At 45.5% G+C, this 22,724-nt stretch overlaps 1 protein-coding gene across 2 annotated transcripts in view; it reads left to right on the forward strand.

Annotated features, from left to right (window-relative positions):
• The window catches only part of LOC140191269 (serine/threonine-protein kinase N2-like), a 155,123-nt gene extending 142,414 nt beyond the window's left edge, over positions 1–12,709 (forward strand). For both annotated transcript variants that reach the window (XM_072248527.1, XM_072248528.1), the window contains exons 21-22: positions 10–90; positions 6,512–12,709. In XM_072248527.1, the coding sequence (XP_072104628.1) occupies positions 10–90; positions 6,512–6,721 (291 nt within the window). In that variant the 3' untranslated portion in view covers positions 6,722–12,709. The remainder of the gene's footprint in view (positions 1–9; positions 91–6,511) is intronic.
• Positions 12,710–22,724: the final 10,015 nt, after the last annotated feature.

The raw sequence follows: 22,724 nt of genomic DNA on the forward strand, positions 1-22,724 counted from the left end.
CGTGCCCAGCTATTACGGAGGAATCCAGAGCGGCGGCTAGGATCCAGTGAGCGAGACGCAGAGGAAGTGAAGAAACAGCCATTCTTCAGAGTGAGTAGAGAGCTAACAAGCTTTGTCTCACAACCGTCGCTTGCTGTGTTGCTGTATATCTGTATCGTTTGTAATCTTCAAACAAGCCTAAGTCACACCTTTGAAAGAGTAACACATAGAAAATGCTGGAGGAACTCCGCAGGTCAGTCATCATCGATGGAAGTTAATCAATAGTCGATGTCTTGGCCCGAGACCTTCATCAGTATCTTGATTTCATGTGATGAAGCCAGGGGAGAGGTGAGGTTGAGAGTTTGATTCATGATGCTTTGTCATTTTATCTGTCCCTGAGCTTGTCAACCTCCTGCAGGTTGGCTGAGGCCCTCCATTGGTTGGATTTGACCGTGGATATTTTGTCCCAGCTGTCTATGTGATGTGCAAGCCAGGACAGTAGGATATGGAGAGCAAGCCGTTACCATGCAGCAGGCTCCTCCTCTCCATGCAGAGACAGATATAGCTTGGCACCTGGCACAGGAGTTGCCAGACAGCGTTAAACTCAGTGCAGGATCTCTGCTCTGGATATTTCCTCGGGGTTTACTCCCAAAGCCTTCCCCGTGAGTGAGTGTAGCCACAAGCAAGCGGAAGTTTGAGATCAGAGTTTTCCTTTTGCCTAGTTGAGCTGCTAACCACAGCTGATGAGCGAAAGGCTATAAGGTGCCAGTAACCTGCCTTTTCCCCTTCTCCTGTCAGTAGAAACGGTTCAGCTGGGCATAATAGCTAAGCCACGTGTGAAGTCCAGGAGTTGGACTAGGTTGTCAGAGGCTATTTGAGGCGCAGGCCATTGAGTGCATTGGTAAGGTAGCGAGAGCTTGTCCCCACTACCACCCCCAACCCCCGGCTATGACAACCTTAAGGAACCAAACTGGTGTTTAGGGCACGGAGCCAAGGACTATCCTGTGGTGCTCTTTGAGTGATTCTCAATAAGCTTATACCAGGGTTTTCCACTCAAGAAACTGGGAAGATAATTTCTACATTTTGCCACGAAGAGGCATTTCAGCCCATAAAGTCTATACCAGCCCATAGTCCAATTCCAATCCCCATAAATTTTATTCCCCTTATTATTATCAGGTCTCCCCAGATTCTAACACTCACCTGCACATTGGGGGAATTAACCTACTATCGCCAACGCAGAGTGGAGCACTGGGAAGACCCACATGCTCACAGAGAGAACATGCAAACTCCACACAGACAGCACTGGAAGTCAGGGTTGAACTTGGGTTCCTGGAACTGTGTGTCAGTGGTTCTTCCCATTGTGCCATTGGTCTGTCTTCTAAAGATAAAAAGATGAGGCTTATTTTTCACATGTATATCGAAACATACAGATTGCGTTAAGTCAAATCAGCAAGGGTACCCGGTCCCTTAGAATACCTTCCTGTATCTTTCCCACTACAGATGCCAAGCTCAATAGCCAATAATTTCCTGGCTTATTCTTAGACAACAGAACAACATTAACTACCCTCCAATCCTCCGGCACCTAACCCATGGCTAAAGATGTTTTAAATATCTTAGCCTCTCACGGGGTCCGACGGAGCACCTTGTCAGGGCTGGAGGATTTATTTGTCACCCTTCTGTCAGCTTGATCCAATCTGCTCGTTCTCCTCTGACCTCTCTCATTAACAAGGTGTTTTCACCCACAGAACTGCCACTTACTTGTAAATTTACAGATCATGCCAACAACATAGTCATTCAGATTGTTAATACAAATGATGAGAGTGGACCCAGCAACAATCCCTGTAGTGTCACAGACCTCCAAAGGGAATAGCAGTCCTCCACAACAACCCTCTGCCTCCTTGCAAAATCCCCTCCATGGTTGTGATGTTAGGCTCACCACACTGTAGTTCCCTGGCTTTTTCTTGTAATAATTCTTAAATGCACAACCTCCAGTCTTTGGGTACCTCATCTATGGCTAAAGATCTCTGCAAGGGCTCCCCTCCCAGTGTCTTCCACACTGTAGTTCCCTGGCTTGTAATAATTCTTAAATGCATAACCTCCATGTTGCCAGTTTCCTTTCATAATTCATCTTTTCCTTCCTAATGACCTTCTTAGTTTCCTCTGCAAGTTTTTAAAAACTTCCCAATCCTCTAGCTTCCCACTTTGGGTACCTCGTCTCTGGGTAAAGATGGTGCAAGCATCTCTGCAAGAGCCTCCCTCCCAGTGTCTTCCCAGTCCTGGAATAAGTTTAGTCCATTTAAGTGCCTGCCAAAATGCCTCAAATTTTACCACTTCCTCTAGCAGCTTATTACCCTCTCTCCGTCTCAAAATAAAGCTTACAGCCCAGGTCCCCTTTAGAACTACTTCCTCTCACCTTGAAACTATGCCCTCTTGTTTTTGTTATTCCTACTACTGGGGAGAAAATGACTTTCTACCTTACCTGTGTCTCTCATAGTCATATAGACGTCTATCAGATCAACCCTGAGTCTCCCTTTGCTGCTGGGAAAACAAGCCCAGTCTTCTAATCTCTTCTGATAAGTAAAGACTTCCAGTCCAGGCATCCTCCTGCATCATCTCCAGTGGAATCTCATCCTTTCTCTCACATATCCTTCCTAGGAATTAGATACTTCATTCTGAAACATCTGAGATATCCTTCTTTCAAAGAAGAGTGTTTCCCTTCTGCCACTGTCAGTACTGCCCTCATCCACATCTCCATTTCCCACACATCTGCCCTTATCCCTCCCGCCTTCACTCTCCACTTTCCATAGGGATCACTCTCTACGCCACTCCCTTGTCCAGCTGGCCCTCCCCACTGATCTCCTCCTTGCCATTTATCTCTGCCAGTGGGACAAGTGCTATGCCTGCTTGTACACGTCTTCCTTCACCACCTTTCAGGGCTCCAAACAGTCCTTCCAGGTGAGGTGGCACTACGTGCGATTCTGACAGGGTCATCTACCGTATCCGGTGCTACCAGTGTGGCTTCCTCTACGTTGTTGAAACCCGACCCAGATTGACTGACCACTTCATCGATCATCTTCACTCTGTGTGCCACAGAAAACGGGGTTTCTCAGTAGCCACCCATTTTAATTTGACTTCCCATTCCCATTCTGACTTGTCGTTCCATGGTCTCCTCTACTGCTGTGATGAGGTCACTCTCGGGTTGAAGAAGCAACTCTTCATATTCCCTCTGAGTAGCCTCCAACCTGTTGGCGTGAACATAGAATTCTCTAGTTTATGATACTTTCTTACCCCTCCCCCCTCCCCTCTCTTTCCATTTCCTTTTCTGGCTCTCCTCTCACTGCTTCTCTTCTCAACTGCCTATCACCTCCCTCTGGTGCCCCTCCATCTTTCCCTTTTCCAATGGTCCACTCTTTGCTCCTATCATATTTCTTCTTCAGCCCTCTACCTTTTCCACCTAACATCTCCCAGCTTCTCACTGTATTTCTCCTTTCCAGCCACCTACCATCCCCCTTAACTGTCCTCAGCTTATTTTGGCTTCTTCACCTTTCCAGTCCTGATGAAGGCTCTCAATTCAAAACGTCGACCTTATTCCTTTCCATTGATGCTGTCTGACCTGCTGTGTTCCTCTGACACTTTGTATACATTCTATCCTGTCTGACTTCCCACAATGCATCAGCTTGCACATTGGGATTAAATTCCATCTCCTCACACTGTGCCCAGCTTCCCACCTGATCCGTATCCTGCTCTGGCTGTGGATATCATTCCACTATCCGCAATGGCACCAACTTTTGTGTTGTCCACAGACGTGGTAATCAGCCCTCAGACATTCACATCGAAGTTGTTAATATCTATCGCACATTGCTGCTTCCTTTCCCTGAGAAACCATTTCTCCTTCGGTACGGAAGGTGGCATGTCTGCTGGAGATGTGATCCCGTCACTATCACAGCTGCCCCTACCAACCTGGCCATGACCCACTACATGTCAGGCTGTATCTCATTCACGGACATGTAAACATTGTAGGATCTCCAGGGTGAGTCTGTAAGGTGGTTAACCAGTGTCTCAGGCTGACACACTGCACAGGTTTCCATTGGTACTGTCTTTGGTCAGAGGTCACGTAGGTCAAACCAGGTATTTGTGGCAAGTGCTTGACTCTGAACCACAGGTGCAAAGCCGGCTGCCTTCTACAAACATTCACTAGTTTTGAGGTCACCACAACTGAAGCTAGCTCCTTTATTTTTAAACTAAATTATTTGGTCATTTTAATTGAATTTAATTTCAGGGGTGCTGTGGTGGGATTTGAAGTCGTATCTCTGAATTTAGAAAGTTCTGTAACAACTTTTTAAGGAAGGTAGTTCCAGGGGTTTCCTGCAATGCGCTGTTCAGAACTGTTTGTAACATTTTAAAACTCTGTGCGGATCTTAAATCAACTTATATCCCAGCTTGCCTGTGGTATGGCTCACTTTCAATGTTTAATGTTGGCCTTATGAGAGATGTATGTAAAGTTGAAAGACCGTTGTTTTGTTATAAATACTTTGTATATTTACCTGTATATGATCCTCTGATTATAATTTGTATATGCCTGCTGTCACCTCAGTTGTAACTGCTGTCTTACCACTGCTCCTTCCTGAATCTAAAATGTAGACTATATTCACACACTACAGACCATTCAGCCCAAATGTTGAGCCGAACCATATACAGTGCTTTGTAAAAGTATTAAGCCCCCAACCTTTTGTTCACATAATGAGTATAACAACTAAGGATTTTGATTAATTTAACTGAGAGTTTTTATTTCTGAACCTCACATGTTCCTTTTTTCACAGTAGAGCCAACAAAAGGACACAAGAAAAATTGTAAAGCATGAAAAACTTAAAAATTCAAAAACTGAAATGTCAGCAGTTCAAAAGTATTCATCCCCCTTCACTCACAGCTATGACAACCTGGAGTCTTTGTGCAAAGCTGATAGAGACTTGTCTAAAATATGATGGAGCAAGATTTGCCCATTCCTTCTTGCAAATTGTTCAAGCTGTGCCAAGTTAGTTGGGGAGCGGCAGTGGGCAGCAGTCTTGAGATCTTGCCAGAGATGTTTGATTGGATTAAGGCCATGAATTTGACTGGGTCACTCAAGGACATAAATTTTCTTCATTTGAAGCCACTCCATGGTTGCTTTGACAGTGTGCTTTGGGTTGTTGACCTGCTGAAAGACGAACTTCCTCTGCAGTTTAAGCTTTCTGGCAGAGACTAACAGATTTTTATCTAGGATCTCACTGTATTTAGCAGTTTTCATTATTTTCCCATCAGTCCTGACCAGATTTCCAGTCCCTGCTGCTGAAAAGCATCCCCATAGTATGATGCTACCTCCACCATACTTAGGAAGGGTGGTGTTACCTGACTGAAGTGCAGTATGAGATTTATGCCACATGTACCACTTAGTGTTGAGGCTGAAACATTCCACTTTAGTCACATCCAACCACAAGACCTTCTTTCCTATCTTTGCAGCATCTTCTAAGTGATGCTTTACAAAATCTTTACAGACAAGTGTGTGCTCTTTTTTTAGCCAGGGCTTCTTCCTTGCCATTCTTCCATAAATAGCCTTTTTATGCAAGGCCTTGGCGATTGTGGAGCCATGAACTTCATCCCCAGATATAGCCACTGACTTCTGCAGCTTACTGAGTGTAACTTTTGTCACCGCAGCAGCCTCTTGCAAGTGTCATTCTTCCCCAGTGGCTTAAGTTCTGAGGGGTGGCCTGACCTGGGCACTGTGGCTGTGGTTTCATATTTTTTCCACTTTTTCATGATGGACTGCACTGAGCTCTGAGGTTTGTTCAGTGCCTTTACTCTTTGGTCCTATACTCTTCCCTGGATCTGTGCTTCACCATTTTCATTTCCCCGACCTGCCTTGAATGGTCTTTTCTATTCATTTTGGTTTGGTCTGTTGAAAGTCTACCATGCTGTTGGACCTTGCAGGGAGAGGCGGTGAACCTCCAATTTTCTACTTGAAAGAATTGGGTGAGTTGGTAAGATAATATACAGCATTGCACCTGAGGAAATAGTAATTATGAAGGAGGTGAATACTTTTTCAACCTCACCATTTAGGTTTTTAATTTTTAGTAAATTGTTGACAGGTTTTGGAATTTTTCTTTTGATTTTACCTGATGCACATTGTTTTGTGGGTTAATTCAAAAAAATCCTACTTCAATATATTTTATATTTAGAAAATCAGGCAATGAAATGTGAAAATAGTTGAATACTTTTTCAAGGCACTGTAAACCACGATCAATCTAACCCTTCCCTCTTACACAGCCTATAATCCTTCAGTGTTTATACTATATAACCTTTCTCAGAAATCCTTCACTTTGGTTTAAAACTCTGTAATAAAACTTCCTTGGCGGTGCATGTAGTTATGCAGTGGTGGTTAATTTCTCAGTCATTTTAGGGAAATTTTGCTTACCCCCTCTTCTCCAAATTTTTGAAATGAATGTTCATTTTTCACTTTATTTCCAATGTTGAACTCTTAACATCTTAAAATTCTCAGGAAATAGATTGGGAAGCCTTACTGGCAAAGAAAGTGAAGCCACCTTTCGTACCTACCATTAAAGATTCGGAAGATGTCAGCAACTTTGATGAGGAATTTACGGCAGAAGAAGCAAAACTGACACCCCCAAGGGAGCCTCGCATTCTCAGTGAGAAGGAACAAATCATGTTCAAGGAGTTTGATTATGTCTCTGATAACAATTCATGTTAAGTGACCTCTTTGTTCAAACAATTCTTGAGACTGGTTTCATATTAACAGAATGTTAAGCCTTAAAAGCAGTGGATATGCGATCAGTGCTCTGGATGCAATTATTTGCCTTCTTTTTAAAAAAGTTTTTATTTATAAATATATATACATAGGTGTGTATTTCTTAGTACACTGTATACTTTTCAAGGCTTTACGAATCAAGATCTTGTAATCAAACTGACCAGATGTATCAGGAACCTGGACCATTTTGTCCCTCCACCCTCTGTTTTGAAGGACTCCCACAGCCCATGCATCCCATGAGCAAATTGCACTCTCCCTTTCCCAGAGCAAAGGTCCTTGGTTTCTGTGACACACCTTTTTGCACTGTCCCAAAGTGTCAAGCATTCCACCTACCTCGGTCAGTTCGCGAACAACACAACAGTAACACTGTCTTCCCTCTCCTCATCCACCCCGCCGCCCGACCTCTGCTTACTTCTCATCTGTCACACTACAGTCCTTCTGGCAAATCGAACTGTGTGAAGATGGATGTTGAAGGAAAATATGAATGGATGAGCCTTGGGGAGTACTGAGGAACAGAGGATCTGTACAAGCCCAAGAATTTATGTAATGCAGGTCAATGGTGAAGAAGGCACTTTGGACGCTTGTTTTCACTACTCAGGTCCTGAAGCACAAGCAGGGAGGTTGGATACACCTTTATATAGCGCTGGTCAGGCCTGCATTTCACTGTGGAATGGTTATTCGGTGCAGTTCTTATGGCTGTCCCACGGGAAGGAGCTGATTACACTGGAGAGATTTAGCAGGGAAGTAATCGGGCTGGAATGTTTCATTGAGAGTTACAGCAGGAAACAGGCCCTTCAGCCCACCCAGTCTGTGCCAACCGTCGATCACTCATTGAAACTAATCCTACATTTACCTTGAGTGTGATTCTTCCCACTTTCCTTCCCTTCACGCTCCCTCGAGGTTCTGCCACACACCTATACACGAGGGGCAGATTGCAGAGGCCAGTAGTGTGGGATGTGGGAGGAGACTGGAGCACCGAGGGGAAAAGCCACACAGGTCCAGGGACCACCTGAGGTTACGGCTGAACTCAGGTCACAGGGGTTGAGAGACAGTGGCACCACTATCCCACCTGTTTCATTCACCGGGAGAGGATGGGATGCTGAGGGATGACTTCCTGATAAGAGGTTCACAAAATTTCAGGCTAAAGGATTGGAAAGATGGTGGGAAACTTCAATATCAGAAGTAAAACTAAGTAGCACTTGTTTAGCGTGAAGGGTCAGGGGTTTGAGGGGATCTAAGGAAGAAAGTCCCCTCTCTGAGGGGTGTTGGAATTGAACACACAACCTGAAGGTGTGCAGGCAGAGAGACTCGCTGCGTTTCAGAAGGACCTAGAGATGCTATTGCATCCCAGGGCAGTAAACAATACAGACTGGATGCTGGTAAATGATCTTGCGATGGCTACTGGATGAGTCGTGTAGACTGTCTCACCTGCACAGAGTTACTGCTCACTCGCCATTCACATCATGACCCTCCTGCACGTAACTCTCTATCTCTCACCTTTCAGACTGGGACCCTCCTGCACTGAGCCTTCTGTCTCTCACTGTCATTGCTGTGGTCTGCCTGCACTGAGCTCCCCATCCCTCACTCACATCGCATGCTGTGGTCTGCCTGTAACGAGCTCCCCATCCCTCACTGCTCATGCTGCGTATGGCTTGTGTGCCTTATTAGTCGAGACACTGAGTTCAAAAGTCAGGAAGTTATGTTGCAGCTTTATAAAACTCTGGTTAGGATGCATCTGCAGTATTGCATTCAATATGATCACCCCATTATAGGAAGGGTGTTGGAGGCTTTGGATATGGTGCAGCAGAGGTATACCATGATGCTCTCTAATAAGAATGCATGTCCTCGAAGGAGATGTTGGACAACATTTGTATTGTTTTCTCTTAGCTTTGGAGGCTAATGGAAGACCTGATAAAAGTTTATAAGATTATGAGAGGGTTAGATAGGTGAGATGCTGATATATTTTGGCCGTGGTCAAAATGCTTAATACTAAAGGGCCTACATTTAAGGTGTGAAGGGGTAAATTTAAAGGAGGTGAGCTACACAATTTTTTTTTAACAAAATGGCATGTGTTGGAAGGCACTGCCAAGGTTGGTAGTGAAGGCAAATACCGTAGTGGCAATTAAGAGGCTGTTAGATAAGACATATGAATGTGCGGAGAATGGAGAGAAATGGACATGTAGGTAGCACGGACTAATGTGATTAGGCATCATTAGTTCAATTAGTTTACATATTTTCATGAGCCAGAAGGCCTGTTCCTGTCCTGTACTGTTCTGTTTTAATTCTTTCACTCAGAAGGGGCTTGGAACCTGAAACTCACCGCCTGAGGGGTTGTGGAAGCAGGGCCTCTCACATTTAAATAGTGTCTAATTGAGTACTCAAATTATCATAGAATAAATAGCTCTGGACTTAATGTAGAAGTGAAGTTAGTGTAGATGGTTACAATGGGGTGAAGGACCTCTTTATGCACTGTGCAACATCAAACACGGCCCCACAATGTCCATGGTCCCGGAAGCTCCCTTCAGCCACTCTGCTATAACTAAATGCCTGGTACCTCAGTAGTCAGCTTAAAGTTTTGGCATCTTGTCAGTCACATGGTTGTTTTGCCTAGTCAGTGCTTCTCCCTGAGCTCCCAGTGCTCAGTGCACCCTGACACTTTCCCCTGTATGCGATTGTACTCACTGGGTGAGTTCTCGGCTGCGAGCCATTGTGCTGGGTGGAGAAGCTGTAGGTGTGACTGCGTGTGTGAAGATGCCCTAGTGCCAGACCGGGGGGGCAACAGTGTTCATAACAGTCTGGTGGTTTTGAGCTCACGGTATCAGACGGAGGCATTGTGCTGTAGCTGACACATTAACAAGGCTCGGGACCAAATGCAGGTAAATGGGTCTGGTATTGACGGGGATTTTATACAATGTGTGACAGTGTGTTTCTGTGCTGTGTACCCTGTAATTGCCGCCACTGTGCAGTCACAGCAGAATAGCGCTGTGGACCCGAGTCACCACGGGCATGGAGGTCTTCAACGTGTCGGGGTATCACCTCATACACAGGTCCACCACCACTCCCATTCACACCTCAGGTACCTTGTTACAGTCCCACTGTGGCCTAAAAGAAATGCTGATCTATGGGAGTGTTCTGGCTGCTGGGACTTCCATTTTTCTCTCTCTAAACACTGCTGCCTTACTAACGCCAGGTGGAGAACACAGCCGGATGTTGGTATAGTCAGATATCTACCTGGTTCCAACTCTACCCGGCTGTTGCACTGTGAGAACTGAGCAGTCAGTTGTGGCTTTTCCTGTGGTGCCCAGCTCCAGGAGTGCATGAAGAGCTATCTGATGTCCCTACTGGATTTCCAGAGCCTGAAGACCCCTGTCACCGAATGGGTAGTGTGATGGCGAAAGGCCATTCTGTCCACCCAGACACTGTCACCTATAAGAGATGGATTTCATTAGTTCCACTGGCTGAGCCTTGTACCCCTCCTGCAGATTATTTCCTCTCCACCCTGATGGGCCCAGTGTCTACAACCTCACCAAGTTTTCAGTCCCAGGCCACACTGCCTATGGCAGACAATTCCTCATGCTATAGTCACACTGGCCCACTGAGTCTGCGCCAGCCATTACCCATCTACGTATGGAAATCCTATCCTCATCCCATTTTTCTCCTGATATGCACCTCAACTTCACCCTCTCCCACTACCCCCAGACTCTACCACTCTCCTCCACATGAGGGGCAAGGTAAAACAGCCAGCTTACCAATCTACAAATCTCTGGGAACGTGGGAGGAACCCTAAATAGTCAGAGAGAGAACGTAACGTATCAGCTATACCACTTGTATTAGATGGCCTAAATATTAAATCTGGGCCCCTGGTTGTTGAACCTTCTGCAAATCTGAACTGCCTCTTTCTTATGTATTTTATAAACTTGTCTTGATTTTGTCAAAACTTTCACTTTATTGCAAGATGAACAATCATAGTTTCTGCAGACTAACCTTGCAACAAGATTCAAATCCTTGAATCTCACCATGCCCTGCCAGTTGCAAGGATTAGTTCACGTCTGCATTCGAATCCCTCTACTCCTGACTTCTTTTATACCTGTGCCATATCGTCAATATTACCTCTTTTTATGCCAAACTCATTGCAAATTTTACTCTGCACTTTAGTGTCCAATTACTTGCATACGTCAAAGAGTTTGGTACTAGCATTAACCCTGGGATCACCACTGTTTTCCACTACTGTCTCTTTAACTCCACTGTGTTTAGTTTTGCTGATAAAACCTTTATATAGAACTTTGAGGTATCTCACGTAAACCACAGTTGTTTTTCCTGCGGCAACTTCCATCAGGCAACCAAACACAATTTGCCTTTTAACACCTTTGTGCTGAATCTTTATCATCAACAAACATCTCCAAGTGCCTGATACTGTTTCTCTGGTTATTATTTCTGACAGTTTCCCCCACGCCTGGTGTTAAATTACCTGGCATATCCTTACTAAAGTTCTCACTTTCCAGCTCTGTATCACAGGAGATAGAAAGGTTTTGCAGGCCCTCTTGTAGCTTTCACCAGACCTTCCTTGTGTCCCACACAAACCTGGTCACCTGGTTGCACAAAGCCAACCTTTCTAAATCTAATCACTCTCACCCCATTCACATTTTTTCTCCTGAGGTTCTGACACAGCATATTCCAGCTATGCCTTCTGTCTCTGCATTTTCATTATTTTCAGATTTCTCAGTCCCAGCCTCTTTACGGTACATTTTCTTCACCTATACCAATAGGAGACTCAGGTTTTGCTCTCAGTTCACTGCTCGTTCCCATTCTCTTTGTTTATTTGTTGTTCTATGTCCCCTCATATGGCTGTGAGCTACTCTCTCCTTTGTGAGCCCAGGGGCTTGGGCTTTAGCTTTGGTGTGCTCCCTCTTCTCCCCCCCCCCCCCCCCACCAAACCTTTGAATGTATTCAGCTTGTGCCTAATGTGTTTGTCATTAAAGGTCAACCACTCTTCCTCCATACTTTTACCTGTCTATTTTTGGTTCCATAATATCCGAGATAGATCTGTTCTCACCCCCTCTGATGTTAGAAATCTTTTAATTTACAAGTTCCTTTCTTGACCCTCAGCGTTTTTAGCCTAAACTTTATGATCTCATGCTCACTGCTCCCCAAGTGTTCCTTACTGACAATTTTTTCACGGGCCCTCAAGAACCAGAACCAATAACGCCTCTTTCCTAATTAAGTTAATAAAAGTTTTGTCAGTGCTCTTCTTCTATACTACTGTAACCATTCCACTGTAGAGTTTATTGTGGCAAGACTAGGCTGCTTTATTGCTCCAGTCTGCTCCAATGTCACCCTGTGAATATATCACTAATTATTATAGATGTTACTTTGAAATGAGCCAAAGGGTAGCAGCTGGTGTATATTAATGATCCTTCTTAAATTCTGTACATTAAGTGGTCAGATGACCATCCCAGATCCAGCTAACGGCCTATGTGTTTCCATCAAATGTACCCTTGCTTACTTAGCCAACAAAGACAACATTAAATGAAAGGTTATCGGAGGAACAGATGTGAGTGAAGGGTGTAAGGCTGAACATGCTACTCAACTCAGAGCTGTTAGTATTATGTTTCACTTCATGGGGTTTCCCGCCTCGTTTGTAACAATAGCACAGCCTGTTTAGGAAACTTAACTATTTTGTATGCATAGAGGTGTATTTTTTAAAAAAAGTCATTTTGTTATAAATAGCCTTTTGTCCTACATTTATTAAGCCTGATGTTTAATGTGTCTGAATAATATGCTTTAGCCCACAGTACGGTCTGGTGTCCGTTTATTGAAATCTCACTTGCAGTCAACTTCACTGCAAAATACCAAGGTAACAGGTTGTCTAATGATCTGAAAATCAAAATCAGGTTTAATATCACTGGCATGTGTCGTGAAATTTGTTTTGCAGCGGTACATTGCAATACGTAATAAAAACTATAAATTACGAGAAGCATATTAAATAAGTAGCGCAAAGGGAGAGGATAAAAATAGTGAGGTGTTAAACGTGGGTTCATTGTCCATTCGGAAATCTGAAGGCAGAGGGGAAGAAACTGTTCCTGAAACATTGAGAGTGTACCACCACCTTAACCAGGGCATGTCTTGGGTGATGGCATCCACGGTGTGTGTAAGCAGCAGCTTGCTAGGCGTAACTGGAGACACGGATCACTTTCCAGGCAGTCATAAACAACAGAGATCCTGCAGATGCTGGAAATACAGAGTAACAGATACGAAATGCTGGAGAAACTCAGCAGGTCAGGCAGCATCTAGGAACAAAGGAATAACCAGCTGACGTTCCGCGCAGAGACCTTTCATCAGAACTGGAAAGGAAGGAGGACAAGCTGGACAGGACGGATGGAGAAGCCAGCTGGGTGAGGGAGGTGCAATGAATTGAAAAGGATGAAGGTAAAAGGCGGAAAAGCTAAAGAACTGAAGAAGGAGTCTGATAGGAGAGCTCCATGGACCAAAGGAGAAAAGGAAGGAGGAGGTGAAACTTGGGTGAGGAAAAGCCAGAGGGGGGAAATGGAAAAAAAGAGAGAAAGGGAGTGGGTGGAAAAGTACTAGACGTTGGAGAAATCTATACTCATGCCATCAGTTTGGAGGCTATCCAGATGGAATAAGAGGTATTGCTCCTCCAACCTGAGAGTGGCCTCGTTGTGGCAATAGAGGAGGCCATGAACTGCCGTGCTAGAATGGGAGTGGGGATTGGACTTAAAATAGTTGGGAAAAAGCCACTGGGAAATCCTGCTTGTTGCAGAGCCTCCAACCTGTTGGCATGAACACTGATTTCTCTAACTTACGGTAACTTTTCCCCTCCCCTCCTTCTCTCTTCCATTCCCCACTCTGGCTCCCCCTTGCCTCTTCTCATCTGCCAACCACTTTCCCTAATGCCTCCCTCCCTCATTCCCTTTCTCCATTGGTCCAGTCAGCTACTCTCTTCATCCCCCTCCTCCAACAACCTGACTTAACCTAACACCTTCTAACTGGTACTCCTCCCCCTCCCTCCACCTTCTTATTCTGGCTTCTTTGCCCTTGCCTTCCAGTCCTGATGAAAAGTCTCGGCTCAAAATGTCGACTGTTTATTCCTCTCCACAGGGCCTGACCTGCTGAGTCTCTCCAGCATTTTGTGTGTGTAGTTCAGTTCCAGGCAATGATCAACCAGGAAATTCAAAGCAAAGCCCAGCAATTGTGTGCTGGGACACAGACCAGTATGTAGGGTGTGTGCTGGCAACAGACCAGTGTGTACGGGTCAACAGATCGGTGTGCTGGTTGTGTACGGGACAACAGATCGGCGTGCTAGTTGTGTACGGGACAACAGATCGGCGTGCTGGTTGTGTACGGGACGAAGGATCGGCATGCTGGCTGTGTACGGGACAAAGGATTGCCATGCTGGCTGAGTATGGGATATGGACCGGTGTGCTGGCTGAGTATGGGATATGGACCGGTGTGCTGGCTGAGTATGGGATATGGACCGGTGTGCTGGCTGAGTATGGGATATGGACCGGTGTGCTGGCTGAGTATGGGATATGGACCGGTGTGCTAGGTGAGTATGGGATATGGACCGGTGTGCTGGCTGAGTATGGGATATGGACCGGTGTGCTGGCTGAGTATGGGATATGGACCGGTGTGCTAGGTGTGTATGGGATATGGACCGGTGTGCTGGCTGAGTATGGGATATGGACCGGTGTGCTGGCTGAGTATGGGATATGGACCGGTGTGCTGGCTGAGTATGGGATATGGACCGGTGTGCTGGCTGAGTATGGGATATGGACCGGTGTGCTGGCTGAGTATGGGATATGGACCGGTGTGCTGGCTGAGTATGGGATATGGACCGGTGTGCTGGCTGAGTATGGGATATGGACCGGTGTGCTGGCTGAGTATGGGATATGGACCGGTGTGCTGGCTGAGTATGGGATATGGACCGGTGTGCTGGCTGAGTATGGGATATGGACCGGTGTGCTGGCTGAGTATGGGATATGGACCGGTGTGCTGGCTGAGTATGGGATATGGACCGGTGTGCTGGCTGAGTATGGGATATGGACCGGTGTGCTGGCTGAGTATGGGATATGGACCGGTGTGCTAGGTGTGTATGGGATATGGACCGGTGTGCTAGGTGTGTATGGGATATGGACCGGTGTGCTGGCTGAGTATGGGATATGGACCGGTGTGCTGGCTGAGTATGGGATATGGACCGGTGTGCTAGGTGTGTATGGGATATGGACCGGTGTTTGGCTGAGTATGGGATATGGACCGGTGTGCTGGCTGAGTATGGGATATGGACCGGTGTGCTGGCTGAGTATGGGATATGGACCGGTGTGCTGGCTGAGTATGGGATATGGACCGGTGTGCTGGCTGAGTATGGGATATGGACCGGTGTGCTGGCTGAGTATGGGATATGGACCGGTGTGCTAGGTGTGTATGGGATATGGACCGGTGTGCTGGCTGAGTATGGGATATGGACCGGTGTGCTGGCTGAGTATGGGATATGGACCGGTGTGCTGGCTGAGTATGGGATATGGACCGGTGTGCTAGGTGTGTATGGGATATGGACCGGTGTGCTGGCTGAGTATGGGATATGGACCGGTGTGCTGGCTGAGTATGGGATATGGACCGGTGTGCTGGCTGAGTATGGGATATGGACCGGTGTGCTGGCTGAGTATGGGATATGGACCGGTGTGCTGGCTGAGTATGGGATATGGACCGGTGTGCTAGGTGTGTATGGGATATGGACCGGTGTGCTGGCTGAGTATGGGATATGGACCGGTGTGCTGGCTGAGTATGGGATATGGACCGGTGTGCTAGGTGTGTATGGGATATGGACCGGTGTGCTAGGTGTGTATGGGACTCCTACATCCCTCTGTTCCATTACACTGCTTAGTGCCCTACATGTGCAGTATAAGTTCTGCGCTGGTTTGACTTTCCAAATTGGATCACCTCACAGTTTTCTGTATTAAAAACCATTTGCCACCCCTTGGCCTTTTGTTCTTGCACCTTTCTTCCGTAGGTGGGCATCAGGGGTTTGAACTGATGGCCCAGACCACCATGGTCTGTCTAGGATCGACACCAGATATCTGTATACCGATGGACAAAATTCTCCTGTCCACTTCTCCAACTGCTTCTCTCCCTTCTCTTGCTTGTCACGCCCTCATATCATTTCACTCTCGTTATTGCTCTTCCTCACTCCCCTCTCCTTCCTCTTTCCCTCCCTCTCCTTTTCATCCACCCTTTCAAACTGTCAGCCTCACTCCCTCCTCCTCACTTTCTCCTGCTTGTTCACTGTCTCTCTGCCTGCCTCTCCCTCTGCCATATCTCCTTCAGTCTCGTCCTTTTCTACTTCTCATTCTCTCCTCCTCCATTTTCTTCCCTCTAGCTCCCAACCTCACCACCACTTCATCCCTCCTCTATATTAATCTCTCTCACCCTATTAGTCTTGCCCATTCCCCACCACTATTTTCCTGATACATCCCTTTCTCACCTCCATCCCCTCAATGCCTGCTCCCCCCTTCTTTCACCATCCATTCCCTCTCACTGACCCATCCCTCCTTCTCTCACCCTCTTGTTTTGCATGGTCCTTCACTTCCCCTGTTCTACCTTTCCACCTCCCCCAACGTCTTCCCTTCTCCCTCCCCATTTCTCTATTCCCTACCCTCTTTCCTCCATTTTATCCACTTCCAATCTCCCATTCCCTTCTCACTCTCCTCTCCCTGTCCAGCCCTTCCCTGTCTTTTTCCATCTCACTCGTTCTTACCTGTCACATCGCCTCCCACCCACTTTATCTTTCTCCTCTCCTCCTCAGTTTTCAATTCCATTCTCTTCTCAACATCCATCAGTTCCTTTCCCTTCCCCTTGAAACTGTCTCTCCTCCCACCCCATGCTCCTTCTTCTCCTTCCTGCTCGCTCTCCTCCATTGTTTTTGCCCACTGTTACTCATCCTCATCTTCCCCTCTCTCTTCTACTCCCAATCACCTCCCTGTCTCCTCTCCACTGATGCTCTCCCCACCTCTCTCACACTCATCCTCCACCAACCTTCTCCTTATTCATCTCTCCTGCATTCCTTTCTCCCCATCATCTTTCTCTTCCCACTCTCACTTTATCCCATTCTGACCCCCCAGCCTCTTCTTAGCTCTGCCTTTTGACCTACTCCCTTCCGTCACTCCCTCTCTTTTCCATTATCACCCTTCCACTCTCCCTCTCTCTTTTTCATACTTTTTCTACTTCTCTATGCTTTTCCTTCCTTTCGGGCTCTCTTTGTTCATTACATTGCTTTGGCATCTATATCAATAAGTTAGGTGAGAATGCATCAGACATGGTTAATAAATTTGCAGATGACACTAAATTTGGTGATATAAGCATTGAGGATGGTTAGCAGGAATTACAGAGGGAAAGCTTGGGTAAGTAAGGAATTGCAAGTGGTTTAAATTGGATATAAATGCAAGATGTTGCACTTTAGGAAAACAAAGAATGGTAGGACAGTGAACAGTAGGACCCTGGGGAGTGTTGTAGAACAGAGAGACCCAGGAGAGATGTACTTGGTTTCCTGAAGTTGGCGTCACAGGTAGACAGTGATGAAGAAAGCTTTTGGTACGCTGGCCTTCGTCAGTCATGGCATTCGATATAGAAGTTGGGATATTATGTGACAATTATACAAGATGTTGGTAGGCCACATTTGGAATACTGCGACCGATTTTGGTAACCCCGCCAAAGGCAAGATGTCATTAGGCTGAAAAAGTGCAGATTTTTGAAGAGGGATTTACAAGGAAGTTCTGCAAGTTGGGTCTTTGTTCATTGGTACATAGGAAAGTGTGGGGTGATTTTATAGAGATGTATAAAATCACGAGGGGCAGAGATAGGGTGAATGCACCATCTTTTTTCCAGGGGAGGCAAGAACTCTAGTGGACAGGTTTAAACTGAGAGGGGAGAACTTAATAGAAATCTGAAGGGCAAACATTTTCTCCCCAAGGATGGTCTGTATATGGAATGAGCTGCCAGAGGAAGTGGTTGAGGCAGGTTCATTAACATTTAAAAGATATCTAATAGGAAAGGTTTAGAGAGATATGGGTCAGGTATGGGCAAGTGGGATTCAGTTAAAAGGGAATCTTGACCATGATGGAACAGTTGGGCCTGTTTTTATGCTCTATCATTCCTGCTCACCTTTCCTCTCACCTCTCCCTCTGACCGGCTCCTTTCCCCACCCTCTCCCTTCTCCCTTTGTTCCAAATCCACTTTCTCCCCTCACTCCCTTGCCTCTCTTCTTCAACTCTCCCTCCTCGCATTATCCCCCTAATGTTTGTCTTCACCTCTTTATCTCCCTCCTGCCTTCACATGGTCTTTCTCCTCTACTCTCCCCATTCCCCAAATCTCTCTCCCTCATTACTGTTCTCTCTGTCCCGTCCATACTTATTCTTTCCTTTCTCTCCCTTCTCTTCCTCCTTCCTCTTTCCCTCTCACTCCACCTTTCCACTCTGCCTTCCCTTTCCTGCTCCTCCACACACCTTCATCTTCTCACACTAATCCACCCCAGCCTTGGGAGGCTAAAGGAATTTGGCACATTCCATTGAACCTCAACAATTTTTACAAATGCACCATAGAAAGCATCTGATATGGAGGCATCTCAGTTTGGTATGACAATCATTCTGCATGGGACCACAAGAAACAGCAGAAAATTGTGCACACATCTCAGAAAATCAAGGAAAAAGCCTCTTCTCCGTGGACTCTAACTACAGATCCTACCACCTTAGTAAAGCAGCCAGCACAAAGACCACACCCTTCCCTGACATTCTTTCTTCTCCCCCTCACCTCAGGCAGAAAATGGAAAACTCTGAAAGCAAGCACTGTGAGGCTCAAGAACAGCCATTATAAAATAACTGAGTGATGCTATAGCTCAATTGTTCAAAAGAACATGGTAAGTATATTATCAAATAACATGTATGTCACCATATACTACCCTGAGATACATTTTTGCAGGCATTCACAGTAAATACAAAGAAATACGATGGAATCGATGAAAAACTACACACAAAGACGGACAAACAACTGATGTGCCAAAGATAACAGCTCGTGCAAATACGAAAAGAAAAGCAAAATAATAGATACAATAAATAAGTGCAATGCCCTGGTTCGTTTTTTTTTTACTGTTATGCTGTATGAATTTCATTTTGTGTTCTGTGAGAGCTGCTTGTTTTCAGCTTATGTTTGGGTTACTGTTGAAGATAAGAGATGAAGAGAAATGTTAGGATGGTGGAATTGAAGGGGAGGTTTCTCTGGCGAGGGACACTAAGGTTGGGCCTGGGGCTCTTGTGCGAGAGGAGATGAAGAGAGAAGATGCTGGGGAGAACCGGTTGTAGCTTACGATCCAGCGGGAGACCCGTTTGTTCGAGATGGATAGCGAGCGACGTTTGGAAGGTGGTGTGTGGTTTCGCGTTGACTGAGGTGCCCAGTGCATGAGTGACCGCGAAGTTCAAGTTGAGCTCCAACTTGTGCACATTTGACTGTTTAATTAGAATGGGCCATTTTTCTTTCTGTTATTCTTTACTAACCCTTTAGTTAAGATTCATAATTATAATTCCTTTAATCAGTGCAGTGCCTGTTATTTCATGGCATTAATTTGTAACAGGGTGGTAAATGACACAGCATCCACACAAACGGGTTTGGGGTGGGATCGAGTGCGCCTCAATCTTACTAGTCTGGCGAGGCCAGAGGTTGTCTTCCCTACGCTTAAGCGGCCCAGGAAACTGGGGTGTTTCACAAGTTATAAACTACATTTAGAATATGAGTTGTAGAGTCCTTGACAGTGAGTCCATAGGTTGTGGGAACAGTTCAGTGATGGGGCAAATAAAGCTGAACATAGAATAGTACAGCACAGTACAGGCCCTTCGGCCCACAATGTTGTGCTGACCCTCAAACCCTGCCTCCCATATAAGCCCCCACCTTAAGTTCCTCCATATAGCTGTCTGGTAGTCTCTTAAATTTCACTAGTGTATCTGCCTCCACCACTGACTCAGGCAGTGCATTCCACACACCAACCACTCTGAGTAAAAAACCTTCCTCTAATATCCCCCTCGAACTTCCCACCCCTTACCTTAAAGCCACGTCCTCTTGTATTGAGCAGTGGTGCCCTGGGGAAGAGGCACAGGCTATCCACTCTGTCTATTCCTCTTATTATCTTGTACAACTCTATCATGTCTCCTCTCATCCTCCTTCTCTCCAAAGAGTAAAGCCCTAGCTCCCTTAATCTCTGATCATAATGCATACTCTCTAAACCAGGCAGCATCCTGGTAAATCTCCTCTGTACCCTTTCCAATGCTTCCACATCCTTCCTATAGTGAGGCAACCATAACTGGACACAGTACGCCAAGTGCGGCCTAACCAGGGTTTTATAGAGCTGCATCATTACATTGCGACTCTTAAACTCTATCCCTTGACTTATGAAAGCTAACACCCCATAAGCTTTCTTAACTACCCTAGGTGTGAAGTAATCTCCCTGGTTTAGGAGCCTGGTGCATGAGGCATAATGATTTCCTGAACCTGGTGGTATGGGTCCTGAGGGTCCTGTCCCTCCTTCCTGATGGCAGCAGTGTGAAGACAGCGTGGCCTGGATGGTGGGGGTTCTTGACGATGGCTGCTACTTCCCTGGGCTCACTGGTGGGAAGGGCCTTCACCTGCGATGTACTGGGCTGTATACACTATTTTTGTAGGCTTTTCCATTCAAGTGCATTGGTGTCTCAATAGCAGGCTGTGATGCAACCAGTTAGTATACTCTCCACCTTGTATCTTTAGAAGCTTATCAAAGTTTTAGATGTCATGCCAAATTTTTGCAAACTTCTAAGAAATCAGAGGTGCTGCTGTGCCTTCTTTGTAAGGGCACTTACTTAGGAGCTGGACCCAGGACAGATCCTTTGAAATGACAATGCCAAGGAATTTAAAGTCTAACTCCACATTTCTTCCCCATTCTGATGTTTGGTCTGAGTAACAGTGACCCTCTTAACCATATCTGCAGGCTTTTATGCATTGAGTTGCTGCCACATGATTGGCTGATTAGATATTTGCGTTAACAAGCAGGTGTACGAATAAAGTGGCAATTGAGTGTATATCACAAACAGCAAAAATCCCAGTACCGATTCCCGTGGAACACCACTCCAGCCAGAGAAAGTCTCACTGATCATCACCTTCTGCTTCTATGGGGAAGCCGGTTCTGAATCTAAACAGTCAAGTCACTGTTGATCTTTATCATGCATGAGGAACCTGGTCAAATGCTTCACTGATGTAGACAACATCCATTGCAATATGCTTACCTTTGTCACTTTTTCAAAAAAAAACTCAATTCAACTTTGTGAGAAAGGATCTCCCCTGCATAAAACTAGGCTGACTTTTTCTAACAAGTTCACGCTTTTTCAAATGTTATTAAATCCTGTCCATATGTATCTTCAATAATTTCCCTACAGTTCACTAGTCTCTCGTTTCCAGTTCTCTCCCTCTCCCCCCCAACCCCAGGAATATCATTGACTGTTCTCCTACTGTCTCGAACCATGTCTGTGGTTGAAGAGGATACATGGATCTCTTTTGAGGGAGGCTGTATATAGTGTATACAGCCTCCCTCAATATCTTGCAATGAATCTCAACAGACCATCACAAAGTACGTACCTCATGTTTTCAACAGACTGAATGAACACCTGCTCTTCCTCAATATTGACGTGCCTCTCCTAGATTGCACTATCCTCCATGTCCTTCTCCTTGGTGAACATTGTCAAATTTATGAGAGGTTTATGAGGGAGGGGTATGCTGATATTCCAGAGCATGTCAATATTTAGGAGGAGGTGCTGGGTCTCTCAAAATAAAAACTTTAAAGTGGATAAGGTCCATGGATAAAACTGATGCAAAGCACTTGCTTAGTACCTTGACCACTACATCTGGCTCTAAGCGTAATTTTTTTGTCTTTAAGTTGTGCTATCCTTTCCCGAGTGACCCCCTTGTTTTTGTTGTATTTATAAAATGCCTTAGGATCTTCTTCATTCTTCGGGCAACTTTAGCTATCAGAATTCCCTGCCTGAGTTCTTTCCTACTTTCTTTCCATTTCTGAAGGGCCCTGTCTGATTCCAGTTTCTTCACCCTCCCATGTGCTCCCGTCTTTTTCACTAAATTTACATCTCTCATCACTTGATGGCATGAACATCAATTTCTCCAACTTCTGGAAATTTTTCCCCTCCCCTCTCCTTTATTACTCCACTCTGACTCACTTTCAGGATCTCTGCAGTTATCGTTATTTGTTCACTTTTTATTGTTTGCATGATATATTCTTTTTTCTCACATTGGGTTTTTGATGGTCTTGTGTGGGGTTTTTCTTTAAACAGTTTCTATTGTGTTTCTTTGTTTTTGAGGCTGTCTGCAAGAAGATAAATCTTAAGGTTCCATAATGTAAACATACTTTGAAAATAGATGCACTTTGAACTTTGGCCTCTTTTCTCTTCACCTGCCTATCATCTGCTCCTGGTGTCTTTCCTCCTTCCCTTTTTCCCATGATCCAGTTTTCTCTCTTAATCAGATTCCTCCTTCTCCAGCCCTTTGCCTCCCTTCTTACTTCATCTCCCTCCCTCCCCAGCTGGTACACCTATCACCTTCTAGCTGGTACAACTTTCCCTCCCACCACCTTCTTATTCTGACATCTTTCTCCTTCCTTTCCAATTCTGATGAAGGGTCTTGGCTCAAAATGTTTACTGTTTAATCTTTTCCATAGATGTTGCCTGAACTGCTGAGTTCCACCAGTACTTTGTGTACGTGTGTTGCTCAACATCTCTCATCATCCAAGTTTCCTGAACCTTGCCATCATTGTCTTTCTTCCTCACAGGAACCTGTTGGTCTCGATTTCTGACCAGTTGACCTTTAAATTACTCCCAACTACTTTAACCTACTGTTTCTGACACCATCAGTG

The sequence above is a fragment of the Mobula birostris genome, chromosome 32, assembly GCF_030028105.1.
Source record: "Mobula birostris isolate sMobBir1 chromosome 32, sMobBir1.hap1, whole genome shotgun sequence".
Classification (NCBI taxonomy): Eukaryota; Metazoa; Chordata; class Chondrichthyes; order Myliobatiformes; family Myliobatidae; genus Mobula; species Mobula birostris.